Source organism: Penicillium crustosum (genome assembly GCF_028827405.1).
Source record: "Penicillium crustosum strain IBT 35664 chromosome Unknown utg000005l_segment0_segment0, whole genome shotgun sequence".
Taxonomy (NCBI): Eukaryota; Fungi; Ascomycota; class Eurotiomycetes; order Eurotiales; family Aspergillaceae; genus Penicillium; species Penicillium crustosum.
The window spans coordinates 1,076,340-1,095,047 of record NW_026623126.1 but is presented as its reverse complement, the minus strand read 5'-3'; the positions used below and the strand labels follow the sequence as shown (position 1 = coordinate 1,095,047).

Sequence of the window (18,708 nt, the reverse complement as noted above, 5' to 3'; positions counted from 1 at the left end):
ACAATGTACTCCGATGACGTCAAATGGGCTGCGAACCCCATCCTCCGTGTTGCTATTGTCGCTTTCGCTCCCGTGGGTGTGAATGCTGGTGTGGCGGGCATGTTCTTCGGCATGGCTTGTTGTATGGGTCCGTTGTTTGGCATGTGCTGCAAGAAGTTCGGTGCTGTCCTCGCCGCTATCGCTCATGCCATTGCGGTCATTGTATTCCTGCTCCTCTTCCTGGCCATGTTCTTCCTTGAGTCCCTCAGCTGGGCTCGCACCATCTCTGGAATGATCGCTGCAATGGCTCTTCAGCGCTTCATCTACAAGCTCATTATTTCCCTAGCATTGACTCGTGAATTCAAAAACGATCAGTCTAATATTGCATGGTGGACCGGAAAATGGTATAACATGGGATGGCACTCCCTTTCTCAGCCTGGACGTGAATTCCTGTGCAAGATCACCGAACTCGGTTATTTCGCCAACGATTTCTTCCTTGGCCATATTCTGCTGTTTGCCATGCTCCCGGCCCTTGCCATTCCCTATGTCGATACCTTCCATTCGGTCATCCTGTTTTGGCTGCGCCCAAGGTATGTATCTCCCGTCCCCACATCAAAATGTCTCGTTACTCACCACCCCTGCTTTTAGCTCCCAAATCCGCCCTCCTATCTATTCTCTTAAGCAGTCTAAGCTTCGGAAGAGACGCGTGGTCCGCTTCGCTATTCTCTACTTTGCCATGCTCCTGATCTTTATCGTCATTATCGCTGCGCCTGTCGTCCTGCGGAACACGGGATCATTGGATAGCATTCTCAGCAAGGACCTCTGGAACAGCCTCGGTGTCTCCAAGGCCAATGCAGTTGGTCTCCTACAACCGCTTGACCATGGACTCAATGACACTGTCTCCTGGTACACCGGTTCTAACATCCCCAAGGGCTACACCTCAGGCACCGTCCCAGCAGCCTCCGAGGGCACCGGAGTATGGTCCATTTAATCGCTTCTGCGAAACGACATGGAAATGCTTTGTACAAAGTTATGCGTCTATTAAAATTCGCTGCATTTTTCTGAACTCACCGGCGCACAATTTGATCTTAATGAATGGTTGCTTCCAAATATTGTTTGTGGAATGACGCTTGTATGAAGGGGTCTTCCAGGGTCATCCTCGGGGGTTCACCTTCGTTTTTTCCAGCTTTCTTTGCTTGTTTTATTTTACACTTCTACCGGAATTAAATTGCATTGCTTTCGAGAAACTCTCTTAAGACACGAAACCAATTCGTAATCCACTAATTTAAAATTAGATTGTGCAACGCACATAACAGTACGAAGGTCACGTGGCACGGAGGTTCCTAGGACTCCGAGCCTCCCGTTTCATCTTCACTCCGTCCTCCACGCGCAAGCACCTGTCTTTATCGCCCCCTTTTAACCTATCGCATCTCCGGTATCTCACTGGCCTGGCGTACCATACAACTTGCGCCCTCTCCAACCCTCCGCCATGGATCTCCAGGAGACCCAGCGTATTCTTTCTGAATATCTGCACGAACTCGCGGATCTATTTCACCGTGTGCCTGGCTCCGCAATCTTCCTCCGCTACGTGAAATCCAGCTACCAAGATGACCCAATTCGTTCTGCCGTCGAACTTTTCCTCTTCCTCTTCGCCGTCCGATATCTGCTAGCGCCCAAGTATTCGACCAAACCGGGCGTTGTATCACTCACGGAAGATGAGATTGATGACCTCGTGGATGAATGGACGCCAGAACCCCTCGTCGGGACCCCGACAACCTTGGAACAGATGGAAGTTGATAAGAGAACCGTGATTGTTGGGTATCGTACCCATTGCTTCTGCCTAATCTTACTCCGCGGACATTTTACTGACGGATTAAACTGTGATCTCCAGCCCTGTAGGCCCAAAATCCAAGCTGGCGAACGGCCGAACTGTTACAAACCTCGGCTCCTTGAATTTTTACAACTTCAATACGAATGAGTCCCTCAAGGAACAGGCAATTCAGACTCTCCGCGCTTATGGAGTGGGTCCTTGCGGACCCCGTGGATTTTACGGCACACAGGATGTTCACATGAAGACAGAAGATGATGTCGCGTCCTTCTTGGGGACCGCGGCTTGCATCATCTACTCTCAGGCTTTCTCGACCATTTCTAGTGTTATTCCTGCCTTCTCGAAGCGTGGAGACATTATCGTCGCGGATAAAGGGGTTAGCTTTGCCATTCGCAAGGGTATTCAGATATCTCGAAGCATTGTGCGGTGGTATGAGCATAACGATATGGAGGATTTGGAGAGAGTGCTCGCGAAGGTCACCAAGGAGCAAGCCCGGAAGCCCTTGACTCGCAGATTCATTATCACAGAGGGTCTGTTTGAGTCTTATGGGGACATGGCGGACTTGCCCAAGATCGTATGTGATCCCGTTAAATTGAATTATGAATTCGTCTCGCTTACAACTGTCACAGATTGAACTCAGACTCAAGTACAAGTTCCGTCTGATCCTTGATGAAACCTGGTCCTTCGGTGTTTTGGGACGCACTGGCCGGGGCATCACGGAGCACCAGAACGTCGATGCTGCCGAGGTTGATATGATTGTGGGGTCACTGGCTGGGCCCCTCGTTGCTGGAGGTGGCTTCTGTGCTGGTTCAGAGGAGATCGTTCACCACCAGCGTATTTCCGCCGCTGCTTACACCTTCTCCGCCGCACTCCCCGCCTTGCTCTCGACCACCGCCAGTGCCACTATCAACATCCTTCAGAACAACCCTGACACAGTGGCACAACTTCGGGAACACACTAAAGCCATGCGGGCTCAGTTGGATCCCCGGAGTGATTGGGTTTACTGCACCAGCGCGCCCGAAAACCCCATTCTCATCCTGGCCATCAAGCCGGAGGTTGTGGCTGCCAAGCGACTTACACCAGACGACCAGCAGTTCTTGCTTCAAGATGCCGTCGATGAGGTATGTTTTACATTTCCTTCCATTTTAACCATTTTGAAGACCATTTCTAACGATCTTGTAGTCCCTCGCCAACGGTGTTCTAATCACGCGGCTGAAGACCCTCGAGGACAACTTCGAGCCCAAGCAGATTGTCCTGCCAGCCCTGAAGGTGTGCGTCACTACTGGTCTCACCAAGAAGGAGATTGAAAAGGCAGGAACAATCATTCGCCATGCCATTACCAAGGTGATGAGCAAGAGGAAGTAATGTCTTTGCCTCTTAGCTTCTGGTCCTGACCACACAATCCGATCACTGCTCACGCCCATATGACCTCGGCATCTATCGATTTCCCGTTCTCCTCAGTCGACCTACGCCCTAATGCCCCTTCAATACTTCCATTGTTACCTTGTCGATGTACATTCTTACTGCATGCCTTGCACAGGCCCGCCCTTTTCTTTTTCCGTTGGCGGTATGATTCTATACCTGTGCATGGTTTTAAGTTGTTTAATACTGTCTTTCTACCCTTGGTTCTTTGCTTCAAGGATTTGTCCAATTTTCCATACATTATTCACACTTGAACCATTTTTCAACCCATGAATGGAGGTAATGCTTCGTGCTCCAATCCTCTGCTTTTGCTCTCTCACCGTAGTAGTATCCACAACTACAACTTTGAATCCCTGCTAGTCAGATATTAAATACTTGAAGTCAAAGCGTCACTTCGCTGATTATTTCATGGCCCTGGACCTCGCCAGCAGGCCGCCAATATCTTGGGGCCAGACTCTAGGTCCAACCCCCCCCCTTTCTTTGACCCCCTTCCAAGGTCTCTCAATAATATCAAATAAGTTCTTTCCAGCATTCTGTCTCACATTCACCAAATCCCACTGTGTCTCTGAGCAATCCCCGGGAATGCGCCCCGCATTCCATCGACTTCATCGTTACGCGCATTTTCGGTCTATCGCCGACCTCGAGATCTTGTATGGGATGCCCCGAAACTAAGATCTCTTCGTCTAAATCAGATGCCAGAGGGCCTTCAACCAAGCCACGGCATGTTTGAAATCTTAGAAGCTCCCTGATTCCATTCCACATCTCCCCAGATCGAGGTGCTATGCTTGGCTATCCTCATGTTTACACGTTCTGCTAATCAGGTCCACATAGGTGGAATTCCATGCTCGACGCCGGTAGCATGGTTATAATGGATCCGATCGGCACCATGTCTGTGAGTTTCCTTTTCTAGATGTTTGCAAAGCCACTCTTGTTGTGATCGCCGTCGACTAAGTTCAGAGACTAAGTTTGGATTACTTCAGTCGAGATTTTACAGATCAGTTTCCCTCGGGAGAACTCAGCTGGAAAATGAAGCGCCTTACTGAGGTGCTTGTTGGCTTGCTACTTGCATGTGGTGTTTGCGCCGACGCTGGGGGTAAGAACGTATTGTTCGAATAATCTCATGCTTATATGGGATTTTACTGATTGGCGATAGTCGAGAAGCAATCTCGTGGAGATGTCGCACAACCAGCTTATACCAAAGAGGTAGTCGTCTGGGTCAATGAAAAGGGAGAGCGCATCAGCACGGAAACACACTACGTTCCGGCCTTGGCCTCTGCAGTACAAGAGAATGTTAGTAGATAGACCTGTCCCTGATGAAGAGAAGAGATGTTGGTTCCTCATCAAATAGCCAGCTCTAACTCTTCCATCAAAGAAACCCCCAATATCAGTCCCAGCCACCGATGTCTCCAACACACAGCCACCAAATCTACTATCCAAGAACAGCGACCCGAGCGATCACCCTAGCCCAGTCAAAGGCAAACCCAAGAATCTAGAAAACCCCGACGCACACCCCAAACCAGCTGTTCCTCATCCACACCCTCAAAAGCACCCACACGCCCACTTCGGCATCTCCTACTCCCCCTACAAAGCAGACCGCACCTGCAAGAACCAAGAAGAAGTAAACAAAGACCTAGACCGAGTCTCCGCATACTCCTTCATCCGTATCTACGGCACAGACTGCGACCAAACAAGAACCGTAACCAACGCCGCACGCCGACACAACATGCGCGTTTTCGCCGGCGTCTACGACCTAAACGGCTTCCCAGGAAGCCTCGACGCCTTTGGTGACGCAGTAGCAGGCCCAGACGGTAAAAAAGACTGGTCAATCTTCCACACGATCTCCGTCGGCAACGAGCTCGTAAACGGCGGCACCAACTCCCCCAGCGACGTCGTGTCAGCTGTCCAAACAGCACGTTCCGTGCTCCGCGCACAAGGCTACACAGGTCCCGTCGTCACTGTCGATACCTTCTCTGTCCTCCTCGACCACCCGGAACTCTGCCATGCCTCCGATTACTGCGCTGCGAACTGCCATGCTTTCTTCGATGCTACGCAGCGGCCTGCTGGGGCTGGTGCGTATGCGCTCGAACAAGCGCGTAGCATCTCCGAGAGAGCCGGCGGGAAGCGTACTATGATCACCGAGTCTGGGTGGCCGCATGCTGGGGATGCGAATGGAGCTGCTATTCCTTCCGTGGATAACCAACAGGTGGCTATTGCGAGTTTGAGGAAGAGCTTTGATCATCGGAGGGAGGATCTGGTGCTTTTTACTGCTTTTGATGATTTGTGGAAGGATGATAACATGTATACCTTCAATGCGGAAAAGTTTTGGGGGATTCATGGGGATTTATAAGAGTGTGGGCTCTGATTGTTTTCTTTCTTTTGCTCCAGCCAGACTGGAGCTCGCTTTGGCTCTTGTATTTCTCGGTTAGATAGAGTTATTGGTGTACATACATACATTAGTTATTAGTTACCTGGAATAACATGATAGTCGAATGACGAAGAACGATGTATTAACATGAAGCTTGGTATCGTTTCGCTCATGATATTATTATACATGATAGTCTATATTGTACATTAGAAGTCTGTGCAAAGGAACACAAGAGCCTAGCGGCGGGAAGTCCGAGTGGACTGACGTTCCCACGCCTCGTCCTCTGAACGCGCCTCGATCTGATCCATCCAGCCATCCTTACGGGTAAGCTCATCGAACGCCTCCTTGTTAGACGGCAAATCCCAGAAGAAATCCTTCCCGTCTGGGGATTTCCGATGAGCTTCCAAGTCCCGGGCCTGACGAATGATAAGTCCAGTCAGCATGCCGCGGGACTTTCCACTTGGGTTGATGCCTAGCTGGTTCATCTCACGCAGGATTGATATCACAGCGGGGAGGTCCTTGCATACCCGCCAGTGGTAATGGATCAATTCATCGTACAAGCCAGATGAAGCACCGAGGAAAGAAGAGATACGACCATACTCTTTGATCGTTGAGCGGAATTGGGGGATAAGTGGGGATTCGCGGAAGTGAGTGTTCAGCAGGCGGAAGGCGATCAGGAGGACCTTCGGGTATAGAGATACCACGACGGGGGCGACTGGAACAACGGCTGGGACTCTGAGAGGTCCTGATGGTCGAGTGGATGCTTCGGGCTGCTCTGCTGTGCTCAGGCTGTCCGGGTCTGAAGCCTCTGCGAGAGATTTCTCATCTAGGTGGCGCAGCATGGAGAAGATGCGCTCTTTGCATACCTCCCACACACCCATGTCGCCCTTGCCATCCTCGATGGCTTGGAAAAGGGCGAATTCGATGTGCTCTGATTCCGCTTTGACGACGATCTCAATCGCCCTCCGCAGGCTGACCGTTACTTCGGCAGCGCTGGCCGTGGCGGGCTCAGAGTAGCCCAGATCACGGAGATAGATTCGCTTTGGACCTTGGTTCTCTGCTGGAACTTGTTCTTCCGTCTCTGATTTCTCTGGTCTTCTATAAGAAGAATATTCATCCTTTGGTTGCTGCTTGGCTTTCAATGCCGCCTTCTTTGCCCTTGGGTCTTTTAGCAGATTATCAAACACCGACATGAGCTCGGCCATTTCCGCCTTCTTCTCCTCGCTGAGTGGTTTCAATGAGCTCGACTCGGTAGTTTCCCCATCGTGTTTGAATCCAAGCTGTTCTAAGAGTCCTCCAAATATCAATTTCTCCTGGTTTGTGATCTTCGGTGCTATCTTCGTTGTCTTCTTCACCACAGATGGTCTCAGGCTAGGTCTTTGAGATACAGATGCTGCTTTTTTCTGCAGATAGCTTCGTCGCGGCTTCGGGGCTGCCTCACTCGTTGAGCTGGAGGTAATCGACTCTTCAGAGGTATTCTGACTTGCGTTATCCTCCGCTAGTGATTTGCTCGGCGTCGCATCATCGGCCGCGGTATTATTCTGAGTAGCAAAGGAGCGCGGAAAGCGACGATTGAATTGTTTCCGGGCGGCGGATGAAAGTGGAGTGAGTGTTCGAGTGTGATATAGGAAAGGGGCCGTAGAATTGCTTTTTGAGAGGAAGCATAGCCGGTTGATATTTGCCGCCATTACTGAGTCGTTAGGTCTGCACTTGAGTAGCCTTGTTCGCGCACTTCTCAGAGCAAGTTCAACCTAGAGGAGATCTTACTTCTTCTCTTCCACTTCTTCAAACTGCACAAATTCAATGTAAAAAAGAGAAACAAGAAGAAGATCACTTTATCTTTTTTTTACCAGCACGGACTAATCGGTGATCAACTTTCTGCATGGTCACGTGATGTCGTGTCCCAGATCCACGCGTTTCGCTGAGGACGTGCCTCGCACCACCCCCGAGGAGCAAACGACCTACGAACCAGAGACGCCCGAAACCCCCAAAAAGAACATGGCAGCGAAAAGCGAATTGTCAGACTTTGAAAAGCAACGTTTGGCAAACATTGCTGAGCGTGATGCGCTGTTGAAGAAACTCACCCTCGAGTCGCAATCCTCGGGGCTCTTCGCAAGCCCTAAGACCCCCAGCAGCAATGCCGCAAAACCGAAAAAGCGCCCGACTCCCAAAGTGAAGGTCAAGGTTGAGGAGGATATCACCCCCGGCGCACATCCTCGCGTCTCAAAGGCATTGCGGCTGAAAGTGAAGTAGCGAAGCGCAAGGCCGATGACGAGTATGAAGCGATGCGCGAAGCGGATAGAATTAAGAGGATGCGCCGGACAGACTCGTTCAGCCAAGCGGATATGTTTGTTTCGGGCCAAAAGCTTAGTGCGGATAGCCTGATCGGCGTGGATGTCATCACCAAGGGCGTTGCGAAGCCCTATGAAAGGACCTTCGGGGACGATGAAATTGAGAAAACAACGGACAAAGACCTCAAGGCTCTTCGGGAGGAGATGAATGGGCTTAAATTGTGGGAGTCTTGGGATCCTCAGCGTAATCACTATACTCTCTATATCGACAAGCTACCATTCTGACGCATTTTCGATTATTACAGGGATCAAGATCACCCCCGAGCGCGTGTATGCCATGGCGTTCCACCCCTCCGAATCAAAACCTCTTATATTCGCGGGCGACAAATTAGGTCATCTGGGCATGTTGGATGCTTCGCAGGAAAAGCCCGCAGTGGGCGAGGACGACGACGAGGATGAAGATGACCCAGACCCAGTCCTTACCACACTCAAGCCACATACCCGAACTATTAGCGCAATGATGGTCAACCCCTCAAAGCCGACACATTTGTACACGGCAAGTTACGACAGCTCAATCCGGTCCCTCGACTTGGAGAAAATGGTCTCTTCAGAGACCTATGCCCCTGAATCTACAAACATCGATGAAGCGCTTTCTGGAGTAGACATGGCTCCCGACGACCCTAATACCTTGTACTGGACTACACTTCAAGGTGGGTTCGGGCGGTATGATACGCGCACGCCGCGGAAAGATAGCAATGTGTCAAACTGGGAGCTTTCCGAGAAGAAGATCGGAGGCTTCACACTGTGTCCCTCCCAGCCCCACTACTTCGCGACAGCAAGTCTGGATCGATTCTTGAGATTATGGGATCTGCGCAAGCTCTCCCCGGACAGCCCCACACCTATTGCCGAGCACGAAAGCCGACTCTCGGTTTCGCACGCAGCTTTCAATGCTGCTGGGCAGATTGCTACGTCTTCCTACGACGACACATTGAAGATTTACGATGTGGGCGCAAAGGGTCTCTCTTCATGGAAGCAGGGCCACAGACTTGCAGAAGATGAGTTTACTCCAGATACTGTTGTTCGTCATAACTGCCAGACTGGCCGCTGGGTTACCATGTATGGCTATTCCTTTCTTTCTCCGTTTTGCGTCCCTTTTGGTTTTTGCCAAAGTATCAAGCACTAACTTTGTTCTTATAGTCTCCGGCCTCAATGGCAGATTAATCCCCAATCTTCCATTCAGCGGTTCTGTATCGGCAACATGAACCGGTTCGTGGATATTTACAGCAGCAATGGAGATCAACTTGCTCAACTTGGTGGTGATGGCATCACTGCTGTTCCTGCAGTGGCTGTGTTCCACCGTAGCAAGAACTGGGTTGCTGGTGGCACTGCTAGTGGCAAGCTCTGCCTATGGAAATGATATGTATTTTACGCTTATCTTCTCTATGTTGCTATGTTGCTTCTTTAGGAATGTGGCTGTACAGCTTGTTTGCTAATTGGTTTGATATGTGGTTTGATCTTCCTTGGAAGATCTGGTGTTGTAAGAGAGGTGTTGGCTAGGGTTTTGTTTATCTCCTGCTGTCTTATGACTCAAAAGCGACGTATCTGATGTTTGTTCTGATGTACAGATGTATTCAACGAATAACATTTGATGTTTGTATTTCTATCCAATAAATAGAGTCAACAAACACCGCAAAAACGAAAACATCGATCCATTCCATCTATTGGAAGAATGTAAAAAGAGTAAAAGGTATTTACACGATGACCACCATCCCCAAAGGAAATCCAAACACACAAAAAGACCCAAAATGATTCCTTAGAACGACCAAAAAGAGTAAAACACAAAAGCCTCAGCCGAGTTCAAAAATCAGATCGTGTTCTTTTTTCTCTTCCCAAAAATCGAGAGCCTTGATTTTTAGCTCTCTTAATTTTTATCTTAGAGTTGGGCGGGGGGAGATGTGTATAAGGGAGGGCGGGACCATGAAACACACAATCAAAAGAAGGAATGGGTATCAACACCATGACACATGCTTTAAGAGGAGAACATAGACATATAGATGATCAAGCAGAACGGAACTCGAGGAGGCAAGATGGAAAAGGGGAGTAGAGAGGGAGAGAGGGAGAGAGAGAGATAAGGGGAGAAAAGAGGAACGTGGAAATCATGAGCACATGGGAAAGAGGTAGACGAGGAAGAACAAGGTCAAAAACGTGGAAATATGAAAGGAGATTGCATGGGCAGACATTGGTGTATTAAGATTCATTGCGTAGATCCTCGTGCGAATGGTTTTGAGTCTGGTCACGTTCCTTGGCCTTGCGTCGGGAGGGAGCAGGAACAAAATCAAAGAAGCGGTACTTGCTTGAAGAGGACTCCTTCGTGACGCTGGACCTACGTGCCTTGGAGGACTCAGAATACTCGAGCGAGTAGGTCGAGGAGTTCTTCGAGCTTCCGGTGCTGTCGCGCGCATCAGACCAACGTGGGATGGAAAATGGAATGCGGCTTTGGTCCCAGGTCGCTGATGACGAGCTTGGAGGCGTGTCATCCTCGGCATCGGGGGCGTGGTCAGTGGACCGGCGGGTAAGCGAAGGACGCGTAGCAAAGTAACCAACCGAATTGCGATGGCTGCTTGGGACCGGTGCCGTACTGGTTGTCGTTTCTATCGCCGGGGTGGAAGGCTTGCTTGAGCTTTCGTCGTAGAAGGTTACGGGTCGTTCCATCGAATCCACCAGTGCTTCCCATTTGATTTCAAGGTTTCCACTTGGCCGCTCTGCTTGCTCAGCTCGTCTGAGACACTCTTCAGTGCGTGCCCGTAGGCGAAGGGCTTCTTTCTGAAACTTAGAAAGGTTGACGTCCAACTCAGTCAATTCGTTAAGTCGTTCCGGGGAGACTTCAAGCCAGACACGTATCAAGTTCGCGAAGGAGCGGGCGTAGTCGATGAGGAATGGAAGGCTAGGGAATCCCTCACGCGATGTGGGCGGCAACCGTCCAAGGATTTGGATAGGGGTGGTGTAGGAGGGTGTGACGATAGGGACTGGTCGATCGGCGGGAATCGCACAAACCGAATCAACAAAGTCTTTAAATTCTGAGCGATGCCCGACAAGGAATTTGTTCATCGGTTCCATCCAAGGTTCCTTATTGCCGAATGTTGTCATATTGGCCAGACCCTGTAAAGCTTTGGCAATGAGGGTCAAAGTGCGCTGTGCACGAGGACGAGGGTGATCTAGAAGGGGTTAGCAAAAAGAAAACAAAGGTACAGGCGCAGTTTCCGTACCTTTCAAGAGTCCGAACAGCTTCGGGTTCAGAATAGCCGGACAGAAGAAGCGTAGGAACAGGAAACCAGAAACACTGCTATACGTCACAGACCGGAGGAAATCGCCATAGCGATCGTCTGCACACGCCCTGACATGCCGGAAGATGCGTCGCAGTTCTGGAGGACACCTCGATGCAGATCCCGCAATGGACTTCCACACGCCTGTGGTGAGAGCTGTGAGATTTCGCCAGTTGCGATCAAGATCTTCGTGGCGTGGAACTCGAGATGGATCAACTTCGCATTCTGGATCGCTCTCATCAATATCACGTAGTCGTTCCGCGATAGTATCCTCCAAGTACTGCTTGCCTAGACGACGCATGTGAAGATCGAGGGCCTTGGTTAGAAGCGAGTTTCCACGGAACAAAAGGTTAGCCTCCACAGTGGCCGTCCTTCCCATGTCCCTGACAAGGACTTCGCGCTCTTGGCTAGTCTCCTGTGGATTATTCGAATGAATCCTCGTGGTATACCTCAGCCGGTTAGTGGTGGATTCTTTGTGAACCCCATCGATTTCATCTTCAACCAAGGCTGAGATCCATTCCACCGTGGACCCCGAGACCTGGTAAATGTTCAGAAGCATCTCGGCCAGGTGATTTAGCTCCGATGACATCAACTGTGCCATGTTGATGGTGAGGCCATTTGTGAAGGAGTGAAGAAGTTCCGACATCGCCGAGTACTCGTCGGACATCAAGACGACGGTTTCTTCCATTCGGGCTCTCATGAACATCTCGCCAATTGCCTGGTCTTGGTTATCCAGGATAGGCCACCACTTTTCGATATCCACGCCGGCATCCAATTCTTCGAGTCGCAGGTCTACGCGTCCGAAGATGATATCATTTGCAGAAATTTCAATCTCATCCAGCATGTTCACAGCACTCACGTCTTGGTTGGGAGCGTATGTTCCGTGGGCAATAAGTGTCCAGTCCCTCTGTGTTGGGTTGAGAGTTTTGACGAGGATAGAGGCCTGGGATAGCACGGGCGGCAGATCAGTGAAGAGGAAGTCTTCTCGCCAGAAAGGATTCGTGGTGCGATACTTGACGGCAGTTTTGCCACGAATTTCTCCATCTAGTAGCACCTCTGTGTAATAGTCGCTGACCTTCGAGGTTGAAACAGGCTGGCCATGTGATCTTGATGCCTTTCGGCTTCGGGGAGTGTCCTCCTCTTTGGTGCGAAACAGCTTTGCCTCCACAATTTTCAAGCTCAAGAACCGTTCAATCCGAAACATGTCTTTAGTCAAGGGTGGTTCGGTGGCCTCGGCTTCGGGTGTTTTATTGGGGTCTTCTCCCTGAGACACAGGACCGTAAAGCTCTGGGATTGTGAAAGCGCGGAGAAGCACAAACCACACCTCGAAAAGCACACGGCTTTCAAGAGCGAGGTATATAGGCCGCACGTTGGAATCGGGTACTGGGTGTGCCGCATATTGAGGGTAGATGGCAATGCAAAACTCATCATCCAACACCGAGGAGTCCAGCTGCTGGATAGCGCAGCGTGACAATTGAGATAACTGGATACATGCTAAAAGAGACACGTCGGACTCTGTGTAGAGCTTGAAAAAGCCGTTTTCTTGTAGTGTGCAGCTCACCTTCTGCCACGAGGAAGAAAGAGCCCTTGACTGTCTGTACGTGGACACGCGGCGTCCGGACACCGGCATTGCACCGGCAGCAGACGGCTTGTCCCATAAAAGCATCTTGCCAACTTTGATGATAGTTGCATCCTTTTGTGCTGCACTTTCCGAGTTGCGCCGACGTTCAGGGATTCGTCGGTCTCCAATCACAACCTCTTGAGGCTTTGTCATCTTGTTCTGAACACCCTTGGGCCGAATTGGTTGCCAACAAAGGAGAGCTGCAAGCCAGGAATCGAAGGTTTCGTTCACGTGAGGTCGTAGTTGTATCCCAAGACCAGAGGTAAATGTGTAAACGCTCAGATAGGTGCATTGGAGCTCAGAGTCCCACATCGTCCGAACTCGACAACCACGTAGATCGGGGATTAATGTTTTAGCCAATGCCGGCTCTCCCTTGGCTTGGTAGATGAGACTTCCAGTAGCGACATTGATAGCGCAGTATCCGGATGTCCAGGAAGTGGTCGAGGCTGTTCGAAATGATAGAATTCCATGCATTCTACCACAGGTAGTCTTCATCAACTGCAGGATTTTTGTGGCTTCCGCACCAGAGAGGGGTGAGGCAAACGAATCTTGGTTTCGTGCTCCACCGGCGACCAGACCAAAAGCTTTGCTTATTCGATGGCGAGGAACGGTCTGGCTGCTGTATTTTGGGGACTCAATTGACGGAAACCCAATGGAAGATGACGGATCTTCAAGCAATTTTGGTTGAGGGGCAGGTAATTTTGGTTGAGACGGACTGGCCGTGTTAATTGACCCAACCCGCGTTCGAGCTTTGAAAGTGCTGGGGGTGATGTCGTTGCGTTGCTCCTCAGCCGCCGTTGTCCGCGATCGCGCCCGTTGACTCCTTGCTTCCACCGGAGGATCTTCCTCGCCTGGTCCGGATGATTGTTTGCTGAAATCCCGACGACGTTCGGGTTCGATGGGCCGTGATCGCACGGTGTTTCGAGGTGAAGACAAAGTGCCGCCCGTGAGGTGCTCCGGTTCGGATAAAGGGGAATGGTTTGCGGAGGAGTGCGACTCTGGCGTCACAGTTCGAATGGTAGTTTCTCCGAAGCTGTCGGGATAGACCATACCATGCCGGTCCCTAGATGAGGACTTCTTGCTTGAACGTCGTTCCACTGGACGACTGTATAACGCTTGGTGCATCGAGCTTCGCTTGAACGCGTTCGGATTCTCGGGCTCCATCTCGTTTGGTTATAGACAGCCCCTTTGGCAGGCGATGTACATAGAACGAAAATGAAACCCGTCAATATATGAGGAAAGGGGAGACAGGTTCACTTCCTAATCGCGCCCAACACAAACCTCCCTCAACACAACTGAGAAGTCCTTGTTGGCACCCGACGTATGCAGCACAGCTGCGATTGAATAATTGGGGTCGCTTTTGTCCAGGAAATTGTTATGAGACCACATGGAGTCCGGTGAGAGGTTGGGTATTGAGGTCGCACATTCGGTCGAGGCGCCGGGAGAGGGGAAGCAATGCGAGACCAGGACAAAGGAGGCGCGGGTCACCGTCGTTTGTCTGAGAGATGCAAGAGTACCTAGCGAATGCGGTGAGCGTCCAATCCTCCGACCAGTCGATAGCGATAGCGATAGTGTCGCTGTCAGTGTCAGTGATGGTCTGGAGAAGCGACCCGAGGGGAATTGGTGGTTGAGACGGGCGTGATATCATTATTATTGGAGGGAGGGGAAGGAAAGTGTTTGAGGATATATAGGGATTAAAGAGATGCGCACATACCTTCATCAGTCCCTTTTGAAATTGGGGCGGTTTTGGTTATACTCTCTATGAGAGGTGTTTGTGGGTATATGTGTTTTCGCGGGTTCCAGCCAATATAGGCCGCTTTGGGATGGGGGCAGAATGAGGGGGAACGACTTCAAAGAAAAATATTTCCCAGAAATGAAGAATCAAGTGGAGATTGTAACGGGAAGATCGGATAATGATCACCAAATGATAGAGAGAAAAAGAGAGAGAGGGAGAGGGAGGGAGAGGGGGGGGGGGGGGAGGGAGAGAAAGAAGTGGATAACGGAGCTGAGTTTGTATAGGGGAAAATAACGAATAACGAAATAATGAGGAATGGGTAACACTTTCTGGCCCTTTTTCACCTATCTTAGGTCTCTTGGGCTTTCAAGTTCTACTATTGGCTATATCTCTTTGCTTTATACTTAGATACTCCCCTATTTTACGCTACTTCGATGACAGCGCAACATGGAATCACCAAGTTCGATATACATACATCTCCAATCATTCGTAAAGCAAGTGAGGTTAGACTATGAATTTACCCAGATATACTCCATGCATGTAGATCCAAGGTCTCAACCTTTTAACCTTCAGCCTTTAACCGAAGATACCGAGTTTATATTGTATAATATCATCGGGGCAAGGGAAGAAGTAAATAGCGGGTTTTAAGCTGGGCTTGCTTGACCTAAGGTCAATAGCTTTCCCCAAGTCACTAGCGTGCATGTTTCCCCTTCCATTCGGATTCCCGAAAATAGTAAAGTGCCGAAAGATTCTAGAAGTCGACATGACTGCATGGCGTCTTTTTACTGCCTCGCACTGGCCAGCAGACTACTGAGCTAGTGGTAATGGGACCACTCATTTTGAGTCATGGGGGTTATTCTTGAGATACATATCCATTATCGATCCCTTTTTTGCTGTTCATCGCATATCATTCTCGGATCCATAGATATTGTTATGTATATGTATTCAAGGCTCCTGACCGTTCCCACCTGCTACATTGACTTGCACTTACTCCGTACCTCCATACAGAATGGTTTTCATATGGCCTGCTCTCTGCAATATGCAAAATAATCCCAACGTGGTGTCTGGGGCGCAGATCCTAACCCTAGTTAGAAGTGGGTACGGAGTATAGGATGCACCTGGGCAAACATTTTCTAACTATGATTTACTCCCTACAATGTTGTAGTCGAGATCTCTCCTCTTACCAACACAGACCAAGGGAAATCCCCGAAAGTGGAGCCACTTGTTAGTCTGCAGCGTTGAGGAAATGAGATCTTCAGCCGGAATTATATACTAGAGTCACACAGAACTCAGTTTAGATTGAGCTGTGGAGGGATGGTAGGTGTAAAAATAAGCACACTGGTCTTGCAGTATCTAATAAAAAAAATATGAACTGATCAATATTATATAGCATAACAATCATGTAAGTACCAAGTCGCAACTTTAAGATGCGTACGGAGTATGTATTCTACGGGTACCCGCACATGACCACACAATTTATTCAAGGTCACATGACAATTTGATGGTGCTTAGTCACTGGTTTGATTTCCGAGGTCCTTTGCCAAGCCTTGGCTTTCCCTTTCCGTCTTAGTGCTCACTCCTCGCTGCTTTTTTTTTCTCACCGAGTACGCGCCCTCCACTGAGCTGAACACGTACTTGATTTCCTTTGCTGGGTAGAGCTTTCCTATATTAGCTGCCGCTGCTTTTATATGGGCCCTCAGGGTCAGGCTCACTGAGTAAATTTCAGTGAGATCCCGATACGATCAGACTTACTAAGCTGCTCCGACTACGGAGTAGATTCATGTCTGATGCGTCAAGCATCTAGTCTGAATGCGCCATGAATCTCAACAATATAGAGCGATCGGCCAAATGAGTACATCATAATCTTCGTCATCATACTCGACGCACGTTCAAATTTTTATAGGAAATATTTGTTGGACGATTGATACGGCGAAGTATTAACTATGGATCATCCTTGAGTTCTCAATTCCACATGTGCATGAGCATATAGTTATGCAAATATGCAGGAGTACCGTACTACGTATCTTCAAGGATATGTATGTATTCACTGCATATGTCAATTGCTATGTCTTCAGTTGATATAGTCTCAGCTGTTCTAGGGGAAGAAAAAAAAGTCAAACCACTTTGAATACTTCCAAGGTATCGAGAGATATTATGAGCAAAGGCATCTAATGATCTTCACAGTCAGACTCGCAGTCCGTTTCACAGGCTACAGCGTGACGGCGCAGAGAAAGCAGGGCCCGTGCATCTAGATGATCCAGCCAGCTGGCGTACCAATCCAAGAATTCTGGAATAGAATCAAAGCGTGCCTTACGGCCGTACAGAGGTGTAGGATTGTCAACCTCAGCCTTAAAGAAAACCACCCGCCACCCCCACTCCCTGATATTGGCAGCATCCTGGATGTCTTCATCCTTGTGCTTGTTCTCATCCTCGTCATCCGTCATCAGCCGACAGTACACATACGCACTATACCACGCTGGGCATGCGTGCCACATATGAAATCCAATATCGGCAATAAAGCCAGCCCTGATATCCAGGTCTTCGTCGATAAACGCTCGCAGAGTCTTATCGTCCAACTTATATTCTAACAGCCGTTGCAATTGCGCTTGCTCGCGCTTCAATAGCCCCGGATCTGCCAATTTGTCGCGCCTCTGTCTTTCATCAAGCCCCTCCAGTTCCTCGTCCTTGACCCCGATCGACCAAGCCGGTGTGAACGGCGCAATGCCCGAGAGGCGGAAGTCAACATCCGCCACCCCCTGAGCATACTTGAGGAACAGAGCCAACTCGTCGCATGGTGGGATAGTCATCGGCCTATGATCTTTGTGCCACGTGCACGCGACGCCACGATCCTCGTCGTCATCGGCAACGATCGCGTCTACCTGCTGCTGGCACATGCGTTGAACTGTGTCGAGGTACATCTGTCGCCACTGATTTGAGCGTAGCAGGGGAGGCTTTACACCGTCCGCCGGTTCATGTGAGGGCAGGGCGTTGAGAATAGCAGGGATATTCAGGTCTTTGACTGGTGTCTGCGGTGGAATCTGGATTATGCTGCCGCTTCCACACGTCTCAGGGTCTTCGTCATCCCACTTGACATCGTCCATATATTTGTACTGGCGGAGCTGGACGCGCTTTTCTTCTTCAGTAGCTAGACCTTTTCCTTCAATTTCTTTGAGGCGGTCCTGAAGAAACTTTTGGTTTGCAGCAGCCATTCTACTACGGAAGCGGGCAATGGCAAGGCGCATGGTTTCCTCTGCATTTCTGTCCATGCCCGAGGCTGAGGCTGAGGCTGAGGCTGAGCCTGCCATTTGTGTTGTTGATGACGGCTTCCTATTATTTGTGTCCTTCATTTTTGGTGGTTCTTTGTCGGTAGTTTAGTTGTTTTCTTTTTCTTCTCTGGATACCATGCCAGAGAAATAGGGTGTTTTGACCGGGTAGTGACCATGTAGACACAGTCAGATCTAGTGTCAGCCAATGGATGGTCTCGAGAAGATAAAGTATTCCTGGGCACCCAGTTTGGGGATGGTTACCTATTCTGCCAAGCATGGGTACCCACATTAAATTCGGCTATGGTGACTGTCTGGTCCTGTAGTTGGGGATGGGTATCTAGGTACCCATGCTTGGCAGGGTAGGTAACCACCGTCAACTGGAACCCGGGATACAGAGCCCATTAGGCAATCTAACTGGGCTAGTAGCGAGCTTCATAAGTTAGTATGCATTCCAAGGTTGATTGTATCCTATTGCATAATGACGTTTTTCCCAGGGGTTGCCCTCATTACCGGTGCCACATCCGGTATGTCCTCCCTCTGTTGCCTTTATCACTATCTCTCCCACTACGGTGTGTATGAAGATGAAGCTCTGTTAGAACTGTGGGAGATAGTTTATAATAGAGTGTATATACTAGTCGTTTGGAGTTGTGTGCGGCTAGAATTCTTCATATTATTTGCGGTCAGCAAGGCCAGCTCCTCCGGCCACTGTATTTATTTTGAAGTCATATAAAGAAAATAATACAGCTAATTCACCACTAAACCATAACAAAAATGTCGGTTCCTGTTTAGGGCCTGTGTGAACAATTTCCCCCATCCCTCCACATGCGTTGAGTCTACTCCGCTTATTCTCAATGTGTCCCAAACGATAGTGGGAATTG

The 18,708-nt window shown here is 49.7% G+C and overlaps 8 protein-coding genes across 8 annotated transcripts; 4 read left to right on the top strand and 4 right to left on the bottom strand.

The window, feature by feature from the left end:
• Nucleotides 1–3: 3 nt before the first annotated feature.
• On the top strand, nt 4–970 carry N7487_011101 (uncharacterized protein; the record flags this gene model as incomplete). Its single annotated transcript, XM_056878831.1, has 2 exons — nt 4–569; nt 628–970. The coding sequence occupies 2 exons, from the start codon at nt 4–6 to the stop codon at nt 968–970; spliced, it is 909 nt and encodes a 302-aa protein (XP_056724150.1).
• A 498-nt stretch (nt 971–1,468) lies between these two features.
• lcbA (serine C-palmitoyltransferase subunit lcbA) lies at nt 1,469–3,172 on the top strand (the record flags this gene model as incomplete). The annotated part of the gene is made up of 4 exons (XM_056878830.1): nt 1,469–1,797; nt 1,871–2,381; nt 2,437–2,928; nt 2,990–3,172. The coding sequence occupies 4 exons, from the start codon at nt 1,469–1,471 to the stop codon at nt 3,170–3,172; spliced, it is 1,515 nt and encodes a 504-aa protein (XP_056724149.1).
• Nucleotides 3,173–4,097: 925 nt separating this feature from the next.
• On the top strand, nt 4,098–5,576 carry scw4 (putative cell wall glucanase (Scw4); the record flags this gene model as incomplete). Its single annotated transcript, XM_056878829.1, has 4 exons — nt 4,098–4,121; nt 4,229–4,322; nt 4,383–4,519; nt 4,578–5,576. 4 exons carry the CDS (start codon nt 4,098–4,100, stop codon nt 5,574–5,576), a joined length of 1,254 nt encoding a protein of 417 aa, XP_056724148.1.
• Nucleotides 5,577–5,830: 254 nt separating this feature from the next.
• N7487_011098 (uncharacterized protein) lies at nt 5,831–7,282 on the bottom strand (the record flags this gene model as incomplete). Its single annotated transcript, XM_056878828.1, has 1 exon — nt 5,831–7,282. The coding sequence occupies one exon, from the start codon at nt 7,280–7,282 to the stop codon at nt 5,831–5,833; it is 1,452 nt and encodes a 483-aa protein (XP_056724147.1).
• Nucleotides 7,283–7,487: 205 nt separating this feature from the next.
• N7487_011097 (WD domain protein) lies at nt 7,488–9,302 on the top strand (the record flags this gene model as incomplete). Its single annotated transcript, XM_056878827.1, has 4 exons — nt 7,488–7,814; nt 7,853–8,129; nt 8,191–9,001; nt 9,083–9,302. The coding sequence occupies 4 exons, from the start codon at nt 7,488–7,490 to the stop codon at nt 9,300–9,302; spliced, it is 1,635 nt and encodes a 544-aa protein (XP_056724146.1).
• Nucleotides 9,303–10,132: 830 nt separating this feature from the next.
• Nucleotides 10,133–13,993, bottom strand: N7487_011096 (GTPase-activating protein BUD2; the record flags this gene model as incomplete). Its single annotated transcript, XM_056878826.1, has 2 exons — nt 10,133–11,100; nt 11,152–13,993. 2 exons carry the CDS (start codon nt 13,991–13,993, stop codon nt 10,133–10,135), a joined length of 3,810 nt encoding a protein of 1,269 aa, XP_056724145.1.
• Nucleotides 13,994–14,204: 211 nt separating this feature from the next.
• On the bottom strand, nt 14,205–14,477 carry N7487_011095 (uncharacterized protein; the record flags this gene model as incomplete). Its single annotated transcript, XM_056878825.1, has 1 exon — nt 14,205–14,477. The coding sequence occupies one exon, from the start codon at nt 14,475–14,477 to the stop codon at nt 14,205–14,207; it is 273 nt and encodes a 90-aa protein (XP_056724144.1).
• A 2,255-nt stretch (nt 14,478–16,732) lies between these two features.
• Nucleotides 16,733–17,911, bottom strand: N7487_011094 (uncharacterized protein; the record flags this gene model as incomplete). The annotated part of the gene is made up of 1 exon (XM_056878824.1): nt 16,733–17,911. One exon carries the CDS (start codon nt 17,909–17,911, stop codon nt 16,733–16,735), a length of 1,179 nt encoding a protein of 392 aa, XP_056724143.1.
• Nucleotides 17,912–18,708: the final 797 nt, after the last annotated feature.